At 42.5% G+C, this 16,352-nt stretch overlaps 6 protein-coding genes across 8 annotated transcripts; 3 read left to right on the top strand and 3 right to left on the bottom strand.

Moving 5' to 3' along the window:
* Positions 1 to 448: 448 nt before the first annotated feature.
* On the bottom strand, positions 449 to 3,487 carry LOC108052239 (polypeptide N-acetylgalactosaminyltransferase 35A). The gene is made up of 2 exons (XM_044459681.1): positions 1,342 to 3,487; positions 449 to 781 (listed from the first exon to the last, which is right to left on the bottom strand). The coding sequence occupies exon 1, from the start codon at positions 3,325 to 3,327 to the stop codon at positions 1,426 to 1,428; it is 1,902 nt and encodes a 633-aa protein (XP_044315616.1). The 5' UTR covers positions 3,328 to 3,487; the 3' UTR covers positions 449 to 781; positions 1,342 to 1,425.
* Positions 3,488 to 3,987: 500 nt separating this feature from the next.
* On the bottom strand, positions 3,988 to 7,926 carry LOC108052235 (ras-related protein Rab-14). Of its 2 annotated transcripts, none has more exons than XM_017134585.2 (5): positions 7,608 to 7,926; positions 5,438 to 5,551; positions 5,199 to 5,379; positions 4,950 to 5,132; positions 3,988 to 4,759 (listed from the first exon to the last, which is right to left on the bottom strand). In XM_017134585.2, exons 2-5 carry the CDS (start codon positions 5,541 to 5,543, stop codon positions 4,582 to 4,584), a joined length of 648 nt encoding a protein of 215 aa, XP_016990074.1. In that variant the 5' UTR covers positions 5,544 to 5,551; positions 7,608 to 7,926; the 3' UTR covers positions 3,988 to 4,581. The 2 variants fall into 2 exon arrangements, with proteins under 2 accessions (XP_016990074.1, XP_016990073.1); XM_017134584.2 differs by lacking the exon at positions 7,608 to 7,926 and adding an exon at positions 5,611 to 5,834.
* Positions 7,927 to 7,989: 63 nt separating this feature from the next.
* On the top strand, positions 7,990 to 10,480 carry LOC108052234 (nucleolar protein 10). Its single transcript, XM_017134583.2, has 4 exons — positions 7,990 to 8,135; positions 8,194 to 8,595; positions 8,650 to 9,371; positions 9,434 to 10,480. The coding sequence occupies exons 1-4, from the start codon at positions 8,070 to 8,072 to the stop codon at positions 10,413 to 10,415; spliced, it is 2,172 nt and encodes a 723-aa protein (XP_016990072.2). The 5' UTR covers positions 7,990 to 8,069; the 3' UTR covers positions 10,416 to 10,480.
* LOC108042543 lies at positions 10,469 to 11,003 on the bottom strand. The gene is made up of 2 exons (XM_017120870.2): positions 10,775 to 11,003; positions 10,469 to 10,716 (listed from the first exon to the last, which is right to left on the bottom strand). The coding sequence occupies exons 1-2, from the start codon at positions 10,965 to 10,967 to the stop codon at positions 10,469 to 10,471; spliced, it is 441 nt and encodes a 146-aa protein (XP_016976359.2). The 5' UTR covers positions 10,968 to 11,003.
* Positions 11,004 to 11,785: 782 nt separating this feature from the next.
* LOC108052227 (defense protein l(2)34Fc) lies at positions 11,786 to 14,265 on the top strand. 2 transcript variants are annotated; one of them, XM_017134575.2, is made up of 2 exons: positions 11,786 to 11,821; positions 13,647 to 14,265. In XM_017134575.2, exon 2 carries the CDS (start codon positions 13,652 to 13,654, stop codon positions 14,129 to 14,131), a length of 480 nt encoding a protein of 159 aa, XP_016990064.2. In that variant the 5' UTR covers positions 11,786 to 11,821; positions 13,647 to 13,651; the 3' UTR covers positions 14,132 to 14,265. The 2 variants fall into 2 exon arrangements, with proteins under 2 accessions (XP_016990064.2, XP_016990065.2); XM_017134576.2 differs by having other exon boundaries at positions 11,809 to 11,825.
* A 469-nt stretch (positions 14,266 to 14,734) lies between these two features.
* On the top strand, positions 14,735 to 16,329 carry LOC108052232 (transcription termination factor, mitochondrial). Its single transcript, XM_017134582.2, has 3 exons — positions 14,735 to 15,198; positions 15,287 to 15,867; positions 15,921 to 16,329. Exons 1-3 carry the CDS (start codon positions 14,787 to 14,789, stop codon positions 16,167 to 16,169), a joined length of 1,242 nt encoding a protein of 413 aa, XP_016990071.2. The 5' UTR covers positions 14,735 to 14,786; the 3' UTR covers positions 16,170 to 16,329.
* The last annotated feature ends 23 nt before the right edge of the window (positions 16,330 to 16,352 follow it).

The raw sequence follows: 16,352 nt of genomic DNA, 5'->3' as shown, positions 1-16,352 counted from the left end.
GCTATCGAAACGGCAATTATTTTTTAAAATAAATTTCATTTTTGCGCAATCCGACTAAAAATTTCTTTTAGTCGGATTTTAAATTATACACAGTTTTTTTTAAAATAAAGAATTCGGGTTTCTCAAACTTACAAATTAAACTAATATTTCTTAATTTAATTTCCGGAACTATAACATTTTATATTTTACCTTTCAAAAATAAGAAAGTCATTAAACACAGAATTTAATTTTGAAAATTGAATGCCAACAAGATTTATGTAATGATTTATTTAATACAATTTTACATGATTTTTCATCAACGAAAGTGATTTAAAAATTACTTTAAGCTATATATATATTTATAAATTTATATTATAAAATATACAGTGTAAAAGCGAATATTTTTAATTACTTTGAAAGCAAGCTGGTCTTTTAAAAACAAGTAATGATCAAAGGTTAAAATAAGAATTTATATCTCAAAAAAGGTTAAGAAGGTTGAATATTTATCTCGATAATGTACATCTAGATATGTATATACATATGCAATTTAATTATATAAGATGGTAAGTTAAGCTGGGTTTAAATATTAAACAGCTTAAAATATGTGTCATCATCAATTGGAGACATGCGGAAATAAAATATAATTTTAACTATTATTTGAAAAAACCTGTTTCTGCTGCAGCTGCTCATAAAGTCGCGTTTAAGATTTAATTGTAAATCGAATTCGACATCCGACCTTGTGTTGGTAATAACTTAATATTAATATTTTGTTTTCTACATTTTATTAAAAAATTTCATGAAAAACAAGAGAGAACGCTATAGTCGGGTGCCCCGACTATCAGATACCCGTTACTCAGGTAAAGGGAGTGCGAGGGAGATGGAGATAGAAACTTTGATCACGCATAACTTTTTAACGAATGGTCCGATTTGAAAAATTTCTTCTACATTTCGAAAGGTATTGATAAACACAATAAAACTGCATTTTTACTTTTCCGAAATATTTAAATTTTTAAAATCGTATATATGCGATTGTGGGCGTTAAAGGGGGCGTGGCACCTTTTTGAAACAAACTTGCGCTGCGTAGGAACTCCTAGAATCTGCATGCAAAATGCCAATCTTCTAGCTTTTATAGTTTCCGAGATCTCAGCGTTCATACGGACAGACAGACGGACAGACAGACGGACAGACGGACAGACGGACAGACGGACAGACAGACGGACAGACGGACATGGCTATATCGACTCGGCTAGTGACCCTGATCAAGAATATATATACTTTATAGGGTCGGAAACGCTTCCTTCTAGCTGTTACATACTTTTGCACGAATACAATATACCCTTTTACTCTACGAGTAACGGGTATAAATACTGGCTATTTGAACATAATACACTTTTGCCCTAAACAGTTATCAGTCTAATATTGCAATACGCCAGCAGGTCATCCCGCTCACAGCGCTTTGTCCGCCTTCTTGGCCTTGTCCTCCTCCTTCGCCTTCTTGAGCTGGACAATGTCCCAGGCTCCGCCCACTCCGCTCGTCTTGGAGCACAGATCCAGGCTGATGAGGGCGCCCGCCGCCGGAGCAGCCGCCCGCAGGCAGGTGCCCTTGGCCATGTTGTAGACGGGACTGTTGGCGGTGCGGGTGTGCCGCCACTGCTGATCCCCCAGCATCTCGTGGCACTTGTTCACCGTGACCTGGGCATCTCCAGACGCCTCCAGGCACAGAAGCTTGTCCAGCACGATCTCGGCCTTCTCGGTTTCGTACCACAGCTGGTTGGGCGTCCTCTGGCAGGGCTGCAGTTGCAGGGAGCTTCCCTTTTTCCAGAAACCCTTCACCTTGGGCGCCACCACGGCGGCGCAGAGCTCCGTTTCCGCCAGACGCATCTGGTATGTGTCCACATAGTTTCTCTTGCGCGAGTGCCAAGGCTGGAACATGGGTGCTGCCGCCGACTTCTTGGACTCGTCACCCGGCACATGCAGCTCCGGATAGACGTTCTTCATGTACCAGCCGAAATCTCGGCACTGAAGCCGCTCCCTGAGATTTAGTCGTTCGCTTATGTCCCCGTAATCATAGCCCTTGGGCACCTTCTCGTGCTTCAGATAGTACTCCTTGTACTGATCCATCCAGACGTGAGCCAACCGCAGCGAGTTCTTCAACATGGTGTTTGCTCCATCCGGTGATGTGTACGGTCGGCGCTTCCGGAATATGTGACCCACACGAGAGCAAGGCACGATCTTGATGGCGCCACCACACTGCCAGGCTCGGAACGAGATCTCGATATTCTCGCCACCCCAAATATCCATGGCCATGTCGTACTCGCCCAGGTGCTGGAAGTACTTCCGGTTCACCGCGAACAGACCGCCAGCCATGGTGGGCGAGCGGAAGGGACCGCGAAAGTCCTCCGGCACATTGAGTGTGCCCTCGGGAAGGTTCTCCCAGCGGAAGTGCAGGCCCCAGTTGAATCCTCCGCGCACCAGCGGACTGGGCGTGTACTCGAAGGTGTCGGCGTTGATCAGATCGATGACGGGCACGGCCAGAGTGGCATTCTCGGCCTTGATGAGGCGCAACAGCGGCTCCAGCCACTGCTGGTTGACCTCGATGTGCGAGTCCAGGAAGACCAGGACATCGCCGACCGCCTCGCGGGCTCCAATCACCCGGGATCGAATGAGACCCTCACGCTGCTCGTTTTTGATGTACCGCAGATTGTCGTACTTGAGGCGGGCACGAAGATCGCCATGCAAATGGAACTCCAGCTCCGGCAGATCGCTGTGGTCGTCCACGAGGACAATCTCCCGTAGGAGGTAGCTAGGCGTGCGCTCCAGCACTGTTTTAATGGACCGCATCAGGGTCATCTTGTGTTCGTTGTAGAAGCACATGACTATGGAGGCCTGGGGAAGGTTCTCGTCCTCGGAGGTCTCCTGGCGATCGCACACCTTGTGCCGAGTGTCAGGAATCGGCCGGAAGAGTCCAATGTTATTGGACACCAGAGCGTTGAAGGCGTGATGCTTGTAGCCTATGTCCCGGATGTACTTGTCCTGCTTGTTGCGCACCACGCCCAGCAGTTCCAATTGCTCGGGATCACTCTGCAGATTGGGTTGAGCTCCCGGAGGAGATTCCCTGGCTGCTGTGCCGTTTTTGTCGGCGGTCGGAGTGCATCCGATTGTGACCCTGGCCTGGTAGCTCAACTCCGCCCGCGGCGTCGCGTTCCTTTCCTCGATCTTCCATCCTGCCGAGCGGATGGAGCTTCTCAAGCTGTGCGAGTAAAAAAGGAGCGCCAGCAGCCACACGACCGCCACCAAAAGGGTGCCCAGGCCACAGGACTTGCACAGGAGTCGCTTGATTTGCATCATGGGTCGAGAGTGGAGTGTCGGGAGTCGAGATTCGGTTACGTTGCCCCTTTCGCTGGCCACTCAAATAGCTATTTCGTCACTTGCATGATAACCGAAATAAATTAATTTTAATTTGCATTTCAGCACAGTGTTACCAGCTGGCAAAACAATAGCTTTGACCAACTAGGAATTCCTACTAAAAAATCCCTTTACTTTCAAACGCGCGCGCATTTTTAAATATTTAAAAAAAATAAAATCTCATAATGAAGTTGTGAAAATAGTTACAATGAGAAAAGCAGTTGGCAGAAATAATGGATATTGTTTCTCTTAATTTATATTATACATATTTGTGGCATGCTTAAAAGTTGTTTGGAAAAATGAGAAGTTTTCGTTCATCGAAGTTCCTGAAAATAAATCACTTAACACAAAGTATTTTCCCCTAAAATTCTCCCAAACTGGACCAAAACCAACTAATCTTTTGGAAACACCTAATCTTGGAAAAAGATTGATGTTTATTCGTTACTATTGATGCTGCCACTTTTAGTTACAGTGTTGCAAATAAAAGGTCGAACCGCATTCTTTGCACTATTGCACAGAACAAATAAAAACGTAAGAAGAATTTTTAATATAAATAAACATAAGCCCAGCAATGATTTTCAATATATTTGAATAACAAATTCATTTGGTAGGGGCTTTATAAATACCGTTTTATTTATTTCCTATTGCATTATGCCATTAATACATCGTTAATATTCATATAACATTGATCGTTTTCTCCCGACTTTGCTTGCGACTACAACAAATATTCAACAAAAAATTATTGATAAAAGGAGATACAAAAATTCATATATATACAAAGATACAGTCAACAGAAAACATGGTTTATTAAACGCATTTAGCTATATTTTGGGGCCAAACGAGTGTTGGTGTTTAGAATAGAGCGATAAACTTTTCGAAATTTCATAGTCAAAACTTTGGTTCCTCTAACGATGCGTGAGAATTATTCGCACTAACCAACAAACGTGTTCAATTATCTAATAATTACGCTTACTCGATATTATAAATGTTGAAGTGGTTGTGTCTTATTATCGGGGAGGGCTTTAATATTTTGGTTTTTGTGGTTGCTGTCGCTGTTGCTGGCTCTCACATTTATGCTTAATCAAATCATTCAACTACATACATTGGTTTTTGCTTGGGCTCTTGTAGATTACGAGTCGGCTAAAAATAAAAGTTGATTTGTATATCTAGGGTTGTGTAAAGTTAAGGTGCATCCATTTAGCACGAGCACTGATCCTTGGCGCCCGTAGCCTCGTTGCTCAGCGATGTTCGCGAAGGCTGCGACGGTCGGTGCTGAACTCCGGACTCGGAGGCGTTCAAATCGAGTCGCCCCTCCTGGATATTCTGGTAAATCTTTCGAGCGGTTTCGAGAAAAGCCTCCTCCACATTCTGGCCACTGTTTGGAACAAATTTGAGTTAGTATCTTGTTCATAATTTAAAAATAGGAGATTTATTCCTCAACCAACGATGTAATAATAAAAAAATTAACGAAATCGTTTTTTTTGTCTTATGACACCAAAGCCTTTTAATATATAAGAATCTTGTTCAAGTAGAGAAAGAATCTGAAAAGCCAATGCAATACTCACGTCATAGCACTTGCTTCGAGAAACATGAGACCGTTCTCATCGGCAAACTCCTTGGCCTCCTCGTAGGTGACCTCGCGAGTGCTCTCCAGATCGGACTTGTTGCCAATGAGAAAGATCACAGTGCTGGGGTTGGTGAGATTGCGAGTGTCGGTGAGCCAGCTGCTCAGATGATTGTATGTCGAGCTGAAATGGTGAAGGTTTAAAATGTCAGGTTTAGATATTCAAATAATAAAAACTATCAAAGCTCACCGTCTGGTAATATCGTAGACCATCAGAGCACCTGCTGCTCCCCTGTAATAGGAGCGTGTAACAGCCCGGAACCGCTCCTGGCCCGCTGTGTCCCAGATCTGTAGCTTGATCTTTTTGTCGTCCACCTCGATGATGCGTGTGCCAAACTCCACGCCAATCGTGTGCGGACAATTGGCCATGACTAGAATGTTAAATCACAAGGTTAGTTCCTATCTGATCTTATTTTGGGCGATACTCACATTTCTTCTCGGTGAACTGGTGGAGCAGGCAAGATTTGCCCACGCCCATGTCACCGATGATGATGTACTTGAAGATGTAATTGTAATTGTACGGTGCTGCAGTCATGTTGGGACCTAAAAGGCAATCAGTACTATTAGTATTATTTTGAATATTCTATGATGGTAATTTTCACATTTTTCGATGAGATAGTCTATACGTTCGTGCAGCCTATTCACCACACTGCGCACTTTGCTCATCTTGACATGCACGGCAATGAACTATGACCCAAACAAAAGGTTGTCTATCACGATGTAAGGTGCGCATTTGAATGTCCAACCATTGGCGCTGCTTATCAACAAACTGTGGCGCTGCATTAATTTGTTCTGCCTCGGCTCCACATTTTGTTCCCCTTTTTCGAACTGGCCCCGATATTTCTTTTTTAAGGCATGCTTGTGTTTGAACAGCCGACCAAGTTTGTTTATATGCCAACTGGAGTCCACAATAATAAAAAGAGCCAACTGATGTTTCAAGAGTGGCGGGTAAAAACCCTCCATACCACTTGACTTTGGGTTTTCAGAGTATCACTATCGCTCGAGAGCCTTTGATTTGGGCCGCAATTGAGGGAGCTTGAGTGAGTGAAGCGAACCCTTCACTCAGGTCGCAAGGAATTAGGCGCAAGGCCGTCGAGTAATCGTGGGAATTCAATTATTCAAACGGATGGCTTTTGCAGTAAACTCATTCATTGAAGAATAGCTAATTGATTATTCCATAAATATAAACATTTGCTGATTTAGAAGCGAGTGGATGTGAGAACAGTTTCCATTAAATGAAATCTTTGTTTTGCTTTTATTAAAAGAATATCTTTAGCAATAGTGACTTTTGTATTTCATTACACGGTGATTACTTTAATGAAGATCAATAAAAGTCATACATATTTTTAAAATGAATACAACTTAGTAACAGTTCTTGATAGCATCGCATACTAATGAGTAACTTAATTATAATATCTTATAAATCTTGTCAAAAAATAATTCCCCCCATAAATATCGATTTGATAAATATAAGCTTTAATCACCTTTCATTGCTTGTCAAACTGCCAAGAAATATCAATTTTATAGACTCTCCGGCAACCAATTACGATTAGCCAGTAGGTCTCGGTCTCGAGTCTTATCAGTCAAGTGCCAGAGGCCACACATCACATCAGTGGAGCATTCAATGGAGGCGGAATCCTCGAGCTTGCACATACTTATTTGCAAATTGCGTTGAATAGAAGTGGATCATCTCACCCCCCTTATAAAAGAAACACAAAGGCGCACCCATAACAAGGCGAAAAAAACTAGAAAGGAAAGTAGCGCAGACGTTTTTATACCCTTTTAGCATATTTAGGTAGATACAGACAAAATTCCAAGAAATTCGAAAAAAAATGCCTTTTTAATTGTTTTTCATATTTTTACTACAGTTTCGGATTTATTTTCTTGGAACAATAAGCTTAAAAATCATCCCCAATAAAGCTACCCAAAAAATTGAATAAAGAAGAAAACAAAAATTAGTGACAAAGAATTCTTAGAAAATTGCTCACTTTATGATGGAATTCCATTCAGGCTTCCAAAACATTTTTGTAGAAGCTTCAGCTGGGAGATAAGATTGAAGTCGGTTTTAAATAAACTTTCGGTTTCGCTCTGCCCGCACTTAACCTATTGATTTCCTATATAAGTATGTACATATGTAAGTAAATATAAATATGTACATCCATTATTTTTGTAGTTTATGTCCTTGAAAGCTAGTAAATCTCAATAAAAGTCCTAGTTCCATAACAATTGTAACAAAAAATAAGTTAATTATGATTAACAACAATTATTCCTAAGATCTAAAAACTGTATATTATGGGAAAACCCTTTTGCTGATGTGCATGTTTTAATCATAGTTTTTTTACCCTTCTACAGGGTAACAGAAATGCTAAATCAAAATTAAAGGACTCTACTTAAGGGTATTATAGCATTCAGGGGGTGTATACAACAACAATGGAGTGGGGCTGCCTAACAACAAAAACAAGAGAGAGCGAGTACACGGGGAAAGTTTTGTGAGCACCCACTGAAGCACTGCGTCACCCTTCTTGCAGATGCATTTCCATTTCGTGTAATTTAATCAGTCTTTAATTGGCTTAAAGAAAAAACGACGAATATTACTCACCGTTTTAGTACGTTGTTTAGATCACTTTTAGGGAGCGGAAGGAATGCGGAATGTAGGGCGGTTACGAAGAGCGGGGGGATGTGTATGTGTCTGTGTGCGTATTGTTGTTTGTTGGGCGGAATTCAAGTGCAAATATATGCCAATTTGGCAATATAAAATGCAGCTCAGTCGCGTGCTATCACACACACTTTCTTCGAGGGGGCGGGACCTCACCGAAGGGCTATTATTGCAATTATTTTCAATTGGCAAAATCGAATTGAAAATCAGTAGACACTTTTTGCGTTCTCTTGTTTTGCTTTGTTTTCTGCGGTCACACTGATAAGTCTGCGAGCGAACGGTTATACCCTATTATCGCAAGCACAAACAATCGATAGATCGGCAGTATCGCTTGTGAATAGTCCATCTCTAAAGGCGCACGTGTTGGCGTGTTTATGTTGCAGCACTTCACAAATTGCGGTCAAGATGTTCGTAAACGAAGTTAACGATGTGAAGATCTACAACCTGAGCGCCGGCAAATCGGTGCCAGATGTAAGTACCGCGATAATTCCTTCTTAAAACATATGAACTAAGGATTTCTTCGCCACAGTGGCTCACCGATCGGCGCAAGAGGTCGCAGCTGATGAAAAAGGTGGACTCCCGGCGACAGATCGAGCTCATCCAAGACTTTGACATGCCCGGCGTGTGCACCAGCATCCGCATGAGTCCCGACCAGCAGTACATCCTGGCTACAGGCACATACAAACCGCGCGTCAAGTGCTTCGAGGTGTCCAACTTGTCCATTAAATTCGAACGCTGCTTCGACTCCGAGGTGACCACCTTCGAGGTGATTAGCGAGGACTACAGCAAGATGGTGTTCCTGCAGTGCGACCGCTTCGTGGAGATCCACGCGGCCCACGGACGCCACTACAGGTTGAGGATTCCGCGATTCGGGCGGGACATGAAGTACCACAAGCCCAGCTGCGACATGTTCATCGTGGGTGTGGGCAGGGTGAGTACCGGTCTTCATTTAGGTACTTCCCCATACTGAACACTTTATTGGCAGGACATTTACCGGCTGAACTTAGAGCGCGGACAGTTCCTGCAGCCCTTTGAAACGGATGCCAGCTGCCTGAATGCCTGCGATGTGAATCCCGAGCACCACCTCCTGCTGGCGGGCACCAAAGAAGGCATCGTAGAGGCCTGGGACCCGCGCACCAAGCAGCGCTGTTCCACCCTGGACGTGGCCATGAAGTTGCCATGCGTCAAGGAGTTTCCCTCGGTGACGGCACTCAAATTCCGGAATGGCTTGCACATGGGAGTGGGAACTGCTTCGGGGCATGTGCTGATCTACGATATACGCGCCAAGCAGCCGCTGCTAGTGAAGAACCATCTTAATCAACTGCCCATCAAGCGTTTGGCTTTCAATCCTGCCCAGAATGCCGTCTACAGCTTGGATGAGGCTACGCTGAAGTTGTGGGACGAGCAGACGGGCAAGCAGATCGCCTACGTTGAATCAACCACGTCTTTCAACGATTTCTGCACCATTCCCGACACGGGTATGTTCTTCGTGGCCCAGGAGGATCTGAAAATGCTGACCTATTACGTGCCTGCCATGGGCCCAGCTCCGCGGTGGTGCTCCTTCCTGGACAACCTCACCGAGGAGATCGAATCAGAGGTTGTGGAGAATGTCTACGATGACTACCAGTTTGTCACAGCCAAGGAGTTGGCGGAACTGGGCATGGAGCATCTCGTTGGCAGCAATTTGCTTAAGGGTTACATGCATGGGTAAGTTTGAATATTATACTAGCAGCTTAAAGTATTATTTAACCCCTTTAAATCTCTTTTAGGTACTTTATGGACGCAAGACTATACAACAAAGCCAAGGCTGTGGTGGAACCCTTCGCCTTCGATCGCTTCCGCAAGGACAAGATCCGCCAAGAAATCGAAAGCGAGCGCAAGTCGCGCCTGCAAATTGAATCCAAGCTGCCTAAGGTCAACAAAGAGTTGGCCCTCAAGATTATGGACGAACAGGCTAATCCCTCGAACAGTAGCAAGCAGCGCAACGTACCCAACCTTCTTGAGGATTCGCGTTTCAAGGCCATGTTCGAGAACGCTGACTTTGCAGTTAACAAATCTGCCGAGGAGTATCGTCTGCTGGCTCCTGTGCTGAATCGTCTGGATAAATCGAAGGCAAAGGAACTTAAGAAGCGCGTGGAAGTGGCTCATGTGGCGGAGTTGCATGCCGACGAGGCCAAGCAGCGCGAGGAAAGCGACAACGACGAAGATCTGTTTGGCTTTGAGAAGAGCGATGGCGAGTCGAAGGATGAAAGCGGTGACGAAGCCTCTTCAGACGATGACGACCGAAGGGAGTATGTTAAGGAAATGAAGCAGGCATACAAGCAGGTAAAACGACAACGCGAGGATGAAGAGGAATTAGAGAATGAAAATGACGAGCAGCAGCAGGATGAAACTCCCGTATCTGCGACAAGACCCCAGACCAATGGACACACCTCAAAACCCACCGTCAATGGCAACCGCTTCACCATGTCCGCCCTGGATCAGCATCAGAGCAGCAGTCTGGTGCAGCAGCGGATCAAGAAGGCCAGCTTGCAGGATCGTGTACAAGTCATGTCCCAGCTGGAGGGCCAGGTGACCAATGTGGGTCGCTCTTTCGGCAATCGGCAAATGACATTCGAGGTTAACAAGCAGAAGAAAACACAGTACCATGCCAAGAAGCGTGAGGCCGAGATGAAAAAGCATCGCGAGGAGCGAAGGAGCATAGTCAGACCCATCAAGTCGCTGAGACTGAAGAAGGTTAACTTTAAGTAAAAACATGTTGCAATTAGTTCTGTACATAAATTCATATGTTAAATTAATATAATTTAATCATGAGACTCGAAAAATGGGAGATCATGGGCATGCGGATCAATAAATTCGGCATTAGGTATATCATATTCGTCCATGGAATCAAATTCGGCTATCTGCAGAGGCTCTATCTCAAAATCAGAATCGGTACCAGTGGAGGATGTAAAAGGCGACGACATTTCACTGTCTTCGCTATATTCCGAATTGAAGCCGCTTTCACTCTCTTCGCTGTCATCTTCATCATGGACCGATTGAGCATCTTCAGCTTCGGTATTAAGTTATATTAAGGACAGTTGAGAAAAGTGAAATATATCATGATTTACCATTAACGTTTCTCCTTGTCGTGTGTAGATTTGATACCAAGTGCAACAGCGCTTCTGTCACAGGACCCGTCACAGGCTCCGGCATATTTTCAAAATAAGATCGGAAAAACAGCTCGGAGTTGATCAGTTCCAGAGGTTTTTCTGGCTTTCCTGTCTGAGTGCAAACCAACAGGGCTGATTGCTCTGCGCCCATATTCACAAATCAATTAACAATGGAATCCAGAAAGGAATTAAGATGACATTTTTGGTTGGCCTTCTTAGATTGGGTAAAAAACGTAGCGGCATCCTTAAACTTTTATATTTATAATACGAATATATATATTTTATTTATAACATTCGTATTTATGTTAAGAGTAAGGAAAAAGTTTCGTTTTGTACCCGACTCGTAAACATTGACTTAGAGATTACGAATTTTCAGAGCTGCAGGATACATTACAAGATAAACTTTCCGAAGTAATTTGAGAAAGTAGCATTAAAGTTTTTACTTTAATATACAATATACATTTTTTTTATTTATTATTTAGCTCAATGAAATCATCTCATTAAGACTTACTTAATACTTTAGTTTAGCTTTAACAACATAGGTATATAACATCCCAGTTTAAAAACAAAATCCGGAACCAGCCTTAAATGCAGACTGATAGTTGACCTATAAGCTAAGCTTACCCACAAGCTTTCCATTGAGCAGCTGTGACTTTTATTAGCGAATTCTAATTTGAAAGTTTCTCCCTTAAATCAATAAAAATTGCTAATTGCTCTGCCATTTGATTTCTAGACCGAAGTAAACACTTAGTCACTGTTTATGTCGCACTTTAAATGAAGCGTTAAAAATTCAATTTTCAAGCTGAGCTTTACAAGCTTTTCAGTTTACCAATCCGCTAAGTTTGCGGTTAAAGCTCGGCTTCGACAGCTCTTTTGCTTACAAAGTTGGCTTCGTAAAGCTTTTTTCTAATTTTGATCCATGTTTGGTATAAATAGGAAGCTGTGTAAGAATTTTCAGCTCATTTAAAGTTTTTCTTTTGTGCTGTTAGTGTCTGTTTTTTAGTGGTAGGTAAAAACGGTTAAGCAATTATTTTTCTTTAAGATCCTAAGCGATTAATAAAGTTGTGTAGTTCTTGTGTAAAAATTCTTTGGTGTAAATAAAGGTTTTTTTAAAAACCTGTCAGCCTTTAAAGGAAATTCAACTACTTTTCCTTAAGAAATTACTTTATTTTGCCACACTTATAGGAACATTTCAAAGGTGCACCAGTTAAAGGAAACCTAACATCTTATTAAATAATCCCACTCACTACTTAATATTCACATTTGTGGCTTGAATAGTTTTAGAATTGAATGGGAACTTCAAGCTTCAGCAATTCTATCCCAGCCACTTGCTAATAATAATGTTTTCCAAGCCATTATAAAAGTTAGCTAATTGAGGCCTCTGCTCATGGCACAGCGTAATGACAGGCACCAAAAAAAAAATTAAACAACTATGTATTGAGATTTTATCTAAACAAATCTGGCAACCGGTTGGACAAAGGCCCATAAATACACAGATAAAAGTCAGAAGTACGAATAAATAAAGAAGCGAGACTTGGCGCAGACACCAGCATGTCCAATGCTGAACTTTAGCATATTGCAAGACAAATCGAGGCTTGGCTTTCGGCCCGGTCTTCACAAGGTCTCTTTGGAGCTCGAATCCACAAAAGTGGAGGAGGCCGACAAAAGTGGAGGAGGCCGATGATCGATCAGATCGGTACTTCACAAGACCCCAATCCACCTTGAACCTGAAGTTGGTTTCAGGAAGTACTTAGCTCTCTTTATTGTGCACGTTTTTTAAATTGTCACAAACATTTCTATTCAATCGCTATGGTAATGACAGTTTAACAAAACAAAAAAAAAAAAAACAATTAAAAACTTACTTTTCTATGGAAATGTACTGCAAACTGGTTTGGGCTTTATAAAGTTTTCGTTTACGTCCGAAAAACCAGTTTAATTTTTTTTTAAATTGGATTTATCAACATGTATCTTGGCCAATTTTAATATTGAATAAAATCAGCTTTTTAAACAAAAAAGACACAAACGTGTCTTCTTGTTTCTGCGAATCTGTAGATTTATTAGGCGAGCGTGATTGAAATGTTAAGTTCATTTGGATTCATTTAAGCACTTAAAATGTTTTGATGAAGTTGTAGACTTCTATTGAGGGTTATCAACCTGGCAAAAAATTAACCGACTAATAATATGTCTTGTAAAATCTCAGATCTCAAAAGTCAAGGCTGCATATATATGTAACTATATAACAACAACAACAGAAACTGAACAAACTGCATAATAAACGTTGTCGTTGACAAACTGCATAATTGGAGCTAGTTTTCAATACATTTGTAACTGCCTACGAATATGTAAAATTATCAAAGCAAAAAAAAACTTCAACAAAGTCAAGCTGGCCAAGGCCAACGAAAAAGTCGCACTTGAGTGGAAATGTTAATTAATTAATTTATGAAAAACTAGTAAGTGCAATTAAATAGCATGCACAGGAAAGGCAACAAAACAAAAAGCAACAATTTTAAATAAGCTAAATTTGGCTTAGAAGTTAAGAGTGGGAGCTTCATTTTTAAGATATTCAAATCGTTATTATTAGTTACATTTTTTGTTAAATAAACTTATTTCATAGTTCACAAAAGGGCCATAAATAGTTTGCAGTAATGTTTCTATTTTCAATATTTTAGAATAGCAACTTAAAGAACATTAACAAATCTTTGGTTGTTATTCTAATAATTTTGTGGAATAAATTAGACTACCCTTTTTTCCATTATGGAATTTAAGTTGGATTACGTTTAAACCGATTTAAATATGCAGTTAATTAATGAGGTGTCTTACCTTTTTTCAGCAGCTATGTTCCGTCTTCTGGTGATCCTGGCCTGCCTGGCCATCAGTGTCCACGGCTACGCCAATGGTGCTCCGAAAACCGCTTGCGGGGATCTGACGCCCCAGCACGGCGCCAAGTTGCAGACGGATAAGCCGCCGTACTTCATCTCTGGACTGACCCATGTGAATGGGGATCAGAAGCTGAACCTGAAACTGGAAGGAGGCGACTTCCTCGGATTCATTATCCAGGCTCGCGATGGCCAGAACCGTGTGGTTGGCCAGTTCCATGTGGTGGACAGCCAGCACTCGCAGACTTTGGATTGCTCCGCCAAGGGCGACACCCTCACCCACTTGAAGGCCACCAAGGGAAGCCCATTGACGTCGCTGGAGTTCGAGTGGGCGCCGCCAGCAGGATACAAGGGCAACGTGAAGTTCATGGCCACCGTGGTGCAGACCGGATTCGTTTACTGGGTCGGTCGCGTCACCAAGGACGTCACCGTGGAGTAGGCCGATGTGTTCCCCCTTCCCAGCTTGTGATAGAAATTTTCATGATTTTTCCAAAATCTATGTTTACCGTTAATGCTCCGATTAGCTTTGGAGCGTAGTATTTTTGAAAATAAAGTCGAAAGTTCGTTGAAGAAGCAGGTGTATAGTAATTTATCTGGGGGATATTGTTTTCATATACGATAGAATTAGATATTTAAATGGTATGATATTATACACGAATTAATACCAATGTCTGGACTAAATTTACCTTAATTTTTAATTTTTTCATTCTTTTGATTTTACGTATAAAATGTTATTGAAAAAGACCATTAAGAATTCGCAACAAGTTTTATAGAAGTTTCTTATTTACATTTACTGGCTAATCTTTTAAAAAATGTAATCTTTGTGTTTTAACTAATTTTATAGATAGTTAATATAAATATCAGTAATTTGTTTTACTCAGCCTTTGACAAAACACAATTTAAATAAAATAAACGACAAATAAGTTAGTGTCGTACAGCTCAGCTTTCAACTGGCCTTGAGCGCAACAAGTTTCAATCGAATAATCGACAAAAATCGATTGGTCGCTGTTAGGTTATCATAATATTCAAATCAGCTGTTCTCGCCGCTTGTTTTATAAGTTTAATTATTTACCGCATTTATTGAACTGCTGGGAATGTTGAGAAACTTGGTGCGCAGCTTCGAGACTGCCCTTAGGCTCCATGCAGCCACAAGCCCAGCTCCGCTGCACTGCAGCAGACGCCTGCTCTTCTCGCAGTACGAAAACCAAAAGAGTCCCAGAAAATCCCTGCTGACCAGTGCGACATTTGGTGGCAACGAGGCGGACAACGACTATGTGCCCTACAGCCAGGATCAGGAAAGGGGCACCAAGGCCCGGGTGCTGGTCGAAGCTCTGCGGGAACGTTTCCGCTTCACACACGCCGAGCTGGAGAGGATTATGAGCGACGAGCTGGTGCACCGCACCTACCGCAGCAGATCGCTGGCCCATACCCTGGACACACTGATGCTGGAGGGGGTCAGCAGGAACAGCTTTGTAGAGTATTCCTGGCTACTGTCCCTGGACAACAGTGAGTCCTTTAATATCCTAGCTTACCGTAGATTCTTTTGCCCATTTTCTATTGTGATTGTTGTGATTATTATTTTCTATTACCGCAGAGCGCCTGACACTTAAGCTCCAGTTAATCAAGTCGATGGACATGCGGGACATAAACCACTTTGTGCCCTTCCTGCGCCTCACTGTGCCACGCCTCCGTAAGCTGGTTGGTGCCCTCAACTCCGAGCGGAACACGATACCGCAACAGAATCGTGTATATTACATCAGCGAGAAGCTGGAGGTCAGTCCGGAGATTGTGACCAAATACCTGTCGAAGCGACTATTTATCCTGGAGATGCCCTTCGAGATGTTCGAGAAGAACCTGCAGCACATGATCGACTACAATGTGTCGCCAATCAACATTCTCAAGGATCTCTGGGCCTTTCGCTATACGCCTAAGTCGGTTCAGCTGCGTTTGGAGCGCGCCAAGCGAGCGAAGAAGGATAAGATCATGCCGTGGATGGTGCGATGTCCGGAGCCCATCTTGCAGCGCTCCCTGAAGCTCTCCCTCGATGAGCTGAAGGTTCTGGGGGAGTTCTCTTCCGTGGTGGAATACTTGGCGCATCGTTTGGGCTTTAACCCGAGTGAGACAAAAACAATCATGGACAGACATCCGCAGGTACACACCGTGCGGGTTACCAAGGTAAGTAATACTACTTTGACAGAAGTATAAGCAATAATCATTTTGTCCTTAAGATTAAGGAGGTGCTGGACTACTTACTCGACGAGGCCAAGTTTACGAGATTTGAGATAGCCCAAGTGCCTCGAATTCTGTGCCACAGCCTTAAAACCACCAAGATGCGTATGGATGAACTAAAGTCCCACGGCTGTCGACCCTCCTCCCTCGTCATCATTTGTCGCAGCCGCAGGGAATATGACAAGTTTTTGCAGCACTGGATAAGCCAAACGAGAAATTCGCCAAATACAGAAGGCATTAGAGGGTAAAAAATGTATACCATCACGTTTTGGCAGGAACTCACTACAAGTTGCAGTGAATTTAAGTTAACTATTTCCTTTATCGTAAAAATTATGAACTGAATTCAAGATTTGATAAATCTTGAATATAAAACATAAAAGTCTTGAAAAAATAAAACAATTGATTGCAGTTGGTATCAGTCAGTTCTACGC

This window comes from Drosophila rhopaloa, unplaced genomic scaffold (genome assembly GCF_018152115.1).
Source record: "Drosophila rhopaloa isolate 14029-0021.01 unplaced genomic scaffold, ASM1815211v1 contig_2, whole genome shotgun sequence".
NCBI classification, from domain to species: Eukaryota; Metazoa; Arthropoda; class Insecta; order Diptera; family Drosophilidae; genus Drosophila; species Drosophila rhopaloa.
The sequence above is the reverse complement of the archived record's forward strand: the minus strand, read 5'-3'. Positions and strand labels throughout refer to the sequence as shown.

What these genes read in the sequence shown, in the direction of transcription:
- LOC108042543 (XM_017120870.2), bottom strand. Translation starts at nt 10,967, where the DNA reads ATGGGCGCAGAGCAATCAGCCCTGTTGGTTTGCACTCAGACAGGAAAG. An exon ending in GACAAGGAGAAACGTTAATG is followed by an intron (nt 10,717 to 10,774) that starts GTAAATCATGAT and finishes TTAATACCGAAG; the next exon opens with CTGAAGATGCTCAATCGGTC.
- LOC108052232 (XM_017134582.2), top strand. Translation starts at nt 14,787, where the DNA reads ATGTTGAGAAACTTGGTGCGCAGCTTCGAGACTGCCCTTAGGCTCCAT. An exon ending in GCTACTGTCCCTGGACAACA is followed by an intron (nt 15,199 to 15,286) that starts GTGAGTCCTTTA and finishes CTATTACCGCAG; the next exon opens with AGCGCCTGACACTTAAGCTC. An exon ending in ACACCGTGCGGGTTACCAAG is followed by an intron (nt 15,868 to 15,920) that starts GTAAGTAATACT and finishes TTTGTCCTTAAG; the next exon opens with ATTAAGGAGGTGCTGGACTA.
- LOC108052227 (XM_017134575.2), top strand. Translation starts at nt 13,652, where the DNA reads ATGTTCCGTCTTCTGGTGATCCTGGCCTGCCTGGCCATCAGTGTCCAC.
- LOC108052234 (XM_017134583.2), top strand. Translation starts at nt 8,070, where the DNA reads ATGTTCGTAAACGAAGTTAACGATGTGAAGATCTACAACCTGAGCGCC. An exon ending in TCATCGTGGGTGTGGGCAGG is followed by an intron (nt 8,596 to 8,649) that starts GTGAGTACCGGT and finishes CTTTATTGGCAG; the next exon opens with GACATTTACCGGCTGAACTT. An exon ending in CTTAAGGGTTACATGCATGG is followed by an intron (nt 9,372 to 9,433) that starts GTAAGTTTGAAT and finishes AATCTCTTTTAG; the next exon opens with GTACTTTATGGACGCAAGAC.
- LOC108052235 (XM_017134584.2), bottom strand. Translation starts at nt 5,674, where the DNA reads ATGAGCAAAGTGCGCAGTGTGGTGAATAGGCTGCACGAACGTATAGAC. An exon ending in CCAGTTCACCGAGAAGAAAT is followed by an intron (nt 5,380 to 5,437) that starts GTGAGTATCGCC and finishes TTAACATTCTAG; the next exon opens with TCATGGCCAATTGTCCGCAC. An exon ending in GTCTACGATATTACCAGACG is followed by an intron (nt 5,133 to 5,198) that starts GTGAGCTTTGAT and finishes TCACCATTTCAG; the next exon opens with CTCGACATACAATCATCTGA.
- LOC108052239 (XM_044459681.1), bottom strand. Translation starts at nt 3,327, where the DNA reads ATGATGCAAATCAAGCGACTCCTGTGCAAGTCCTGTGGCCTGGGCACC.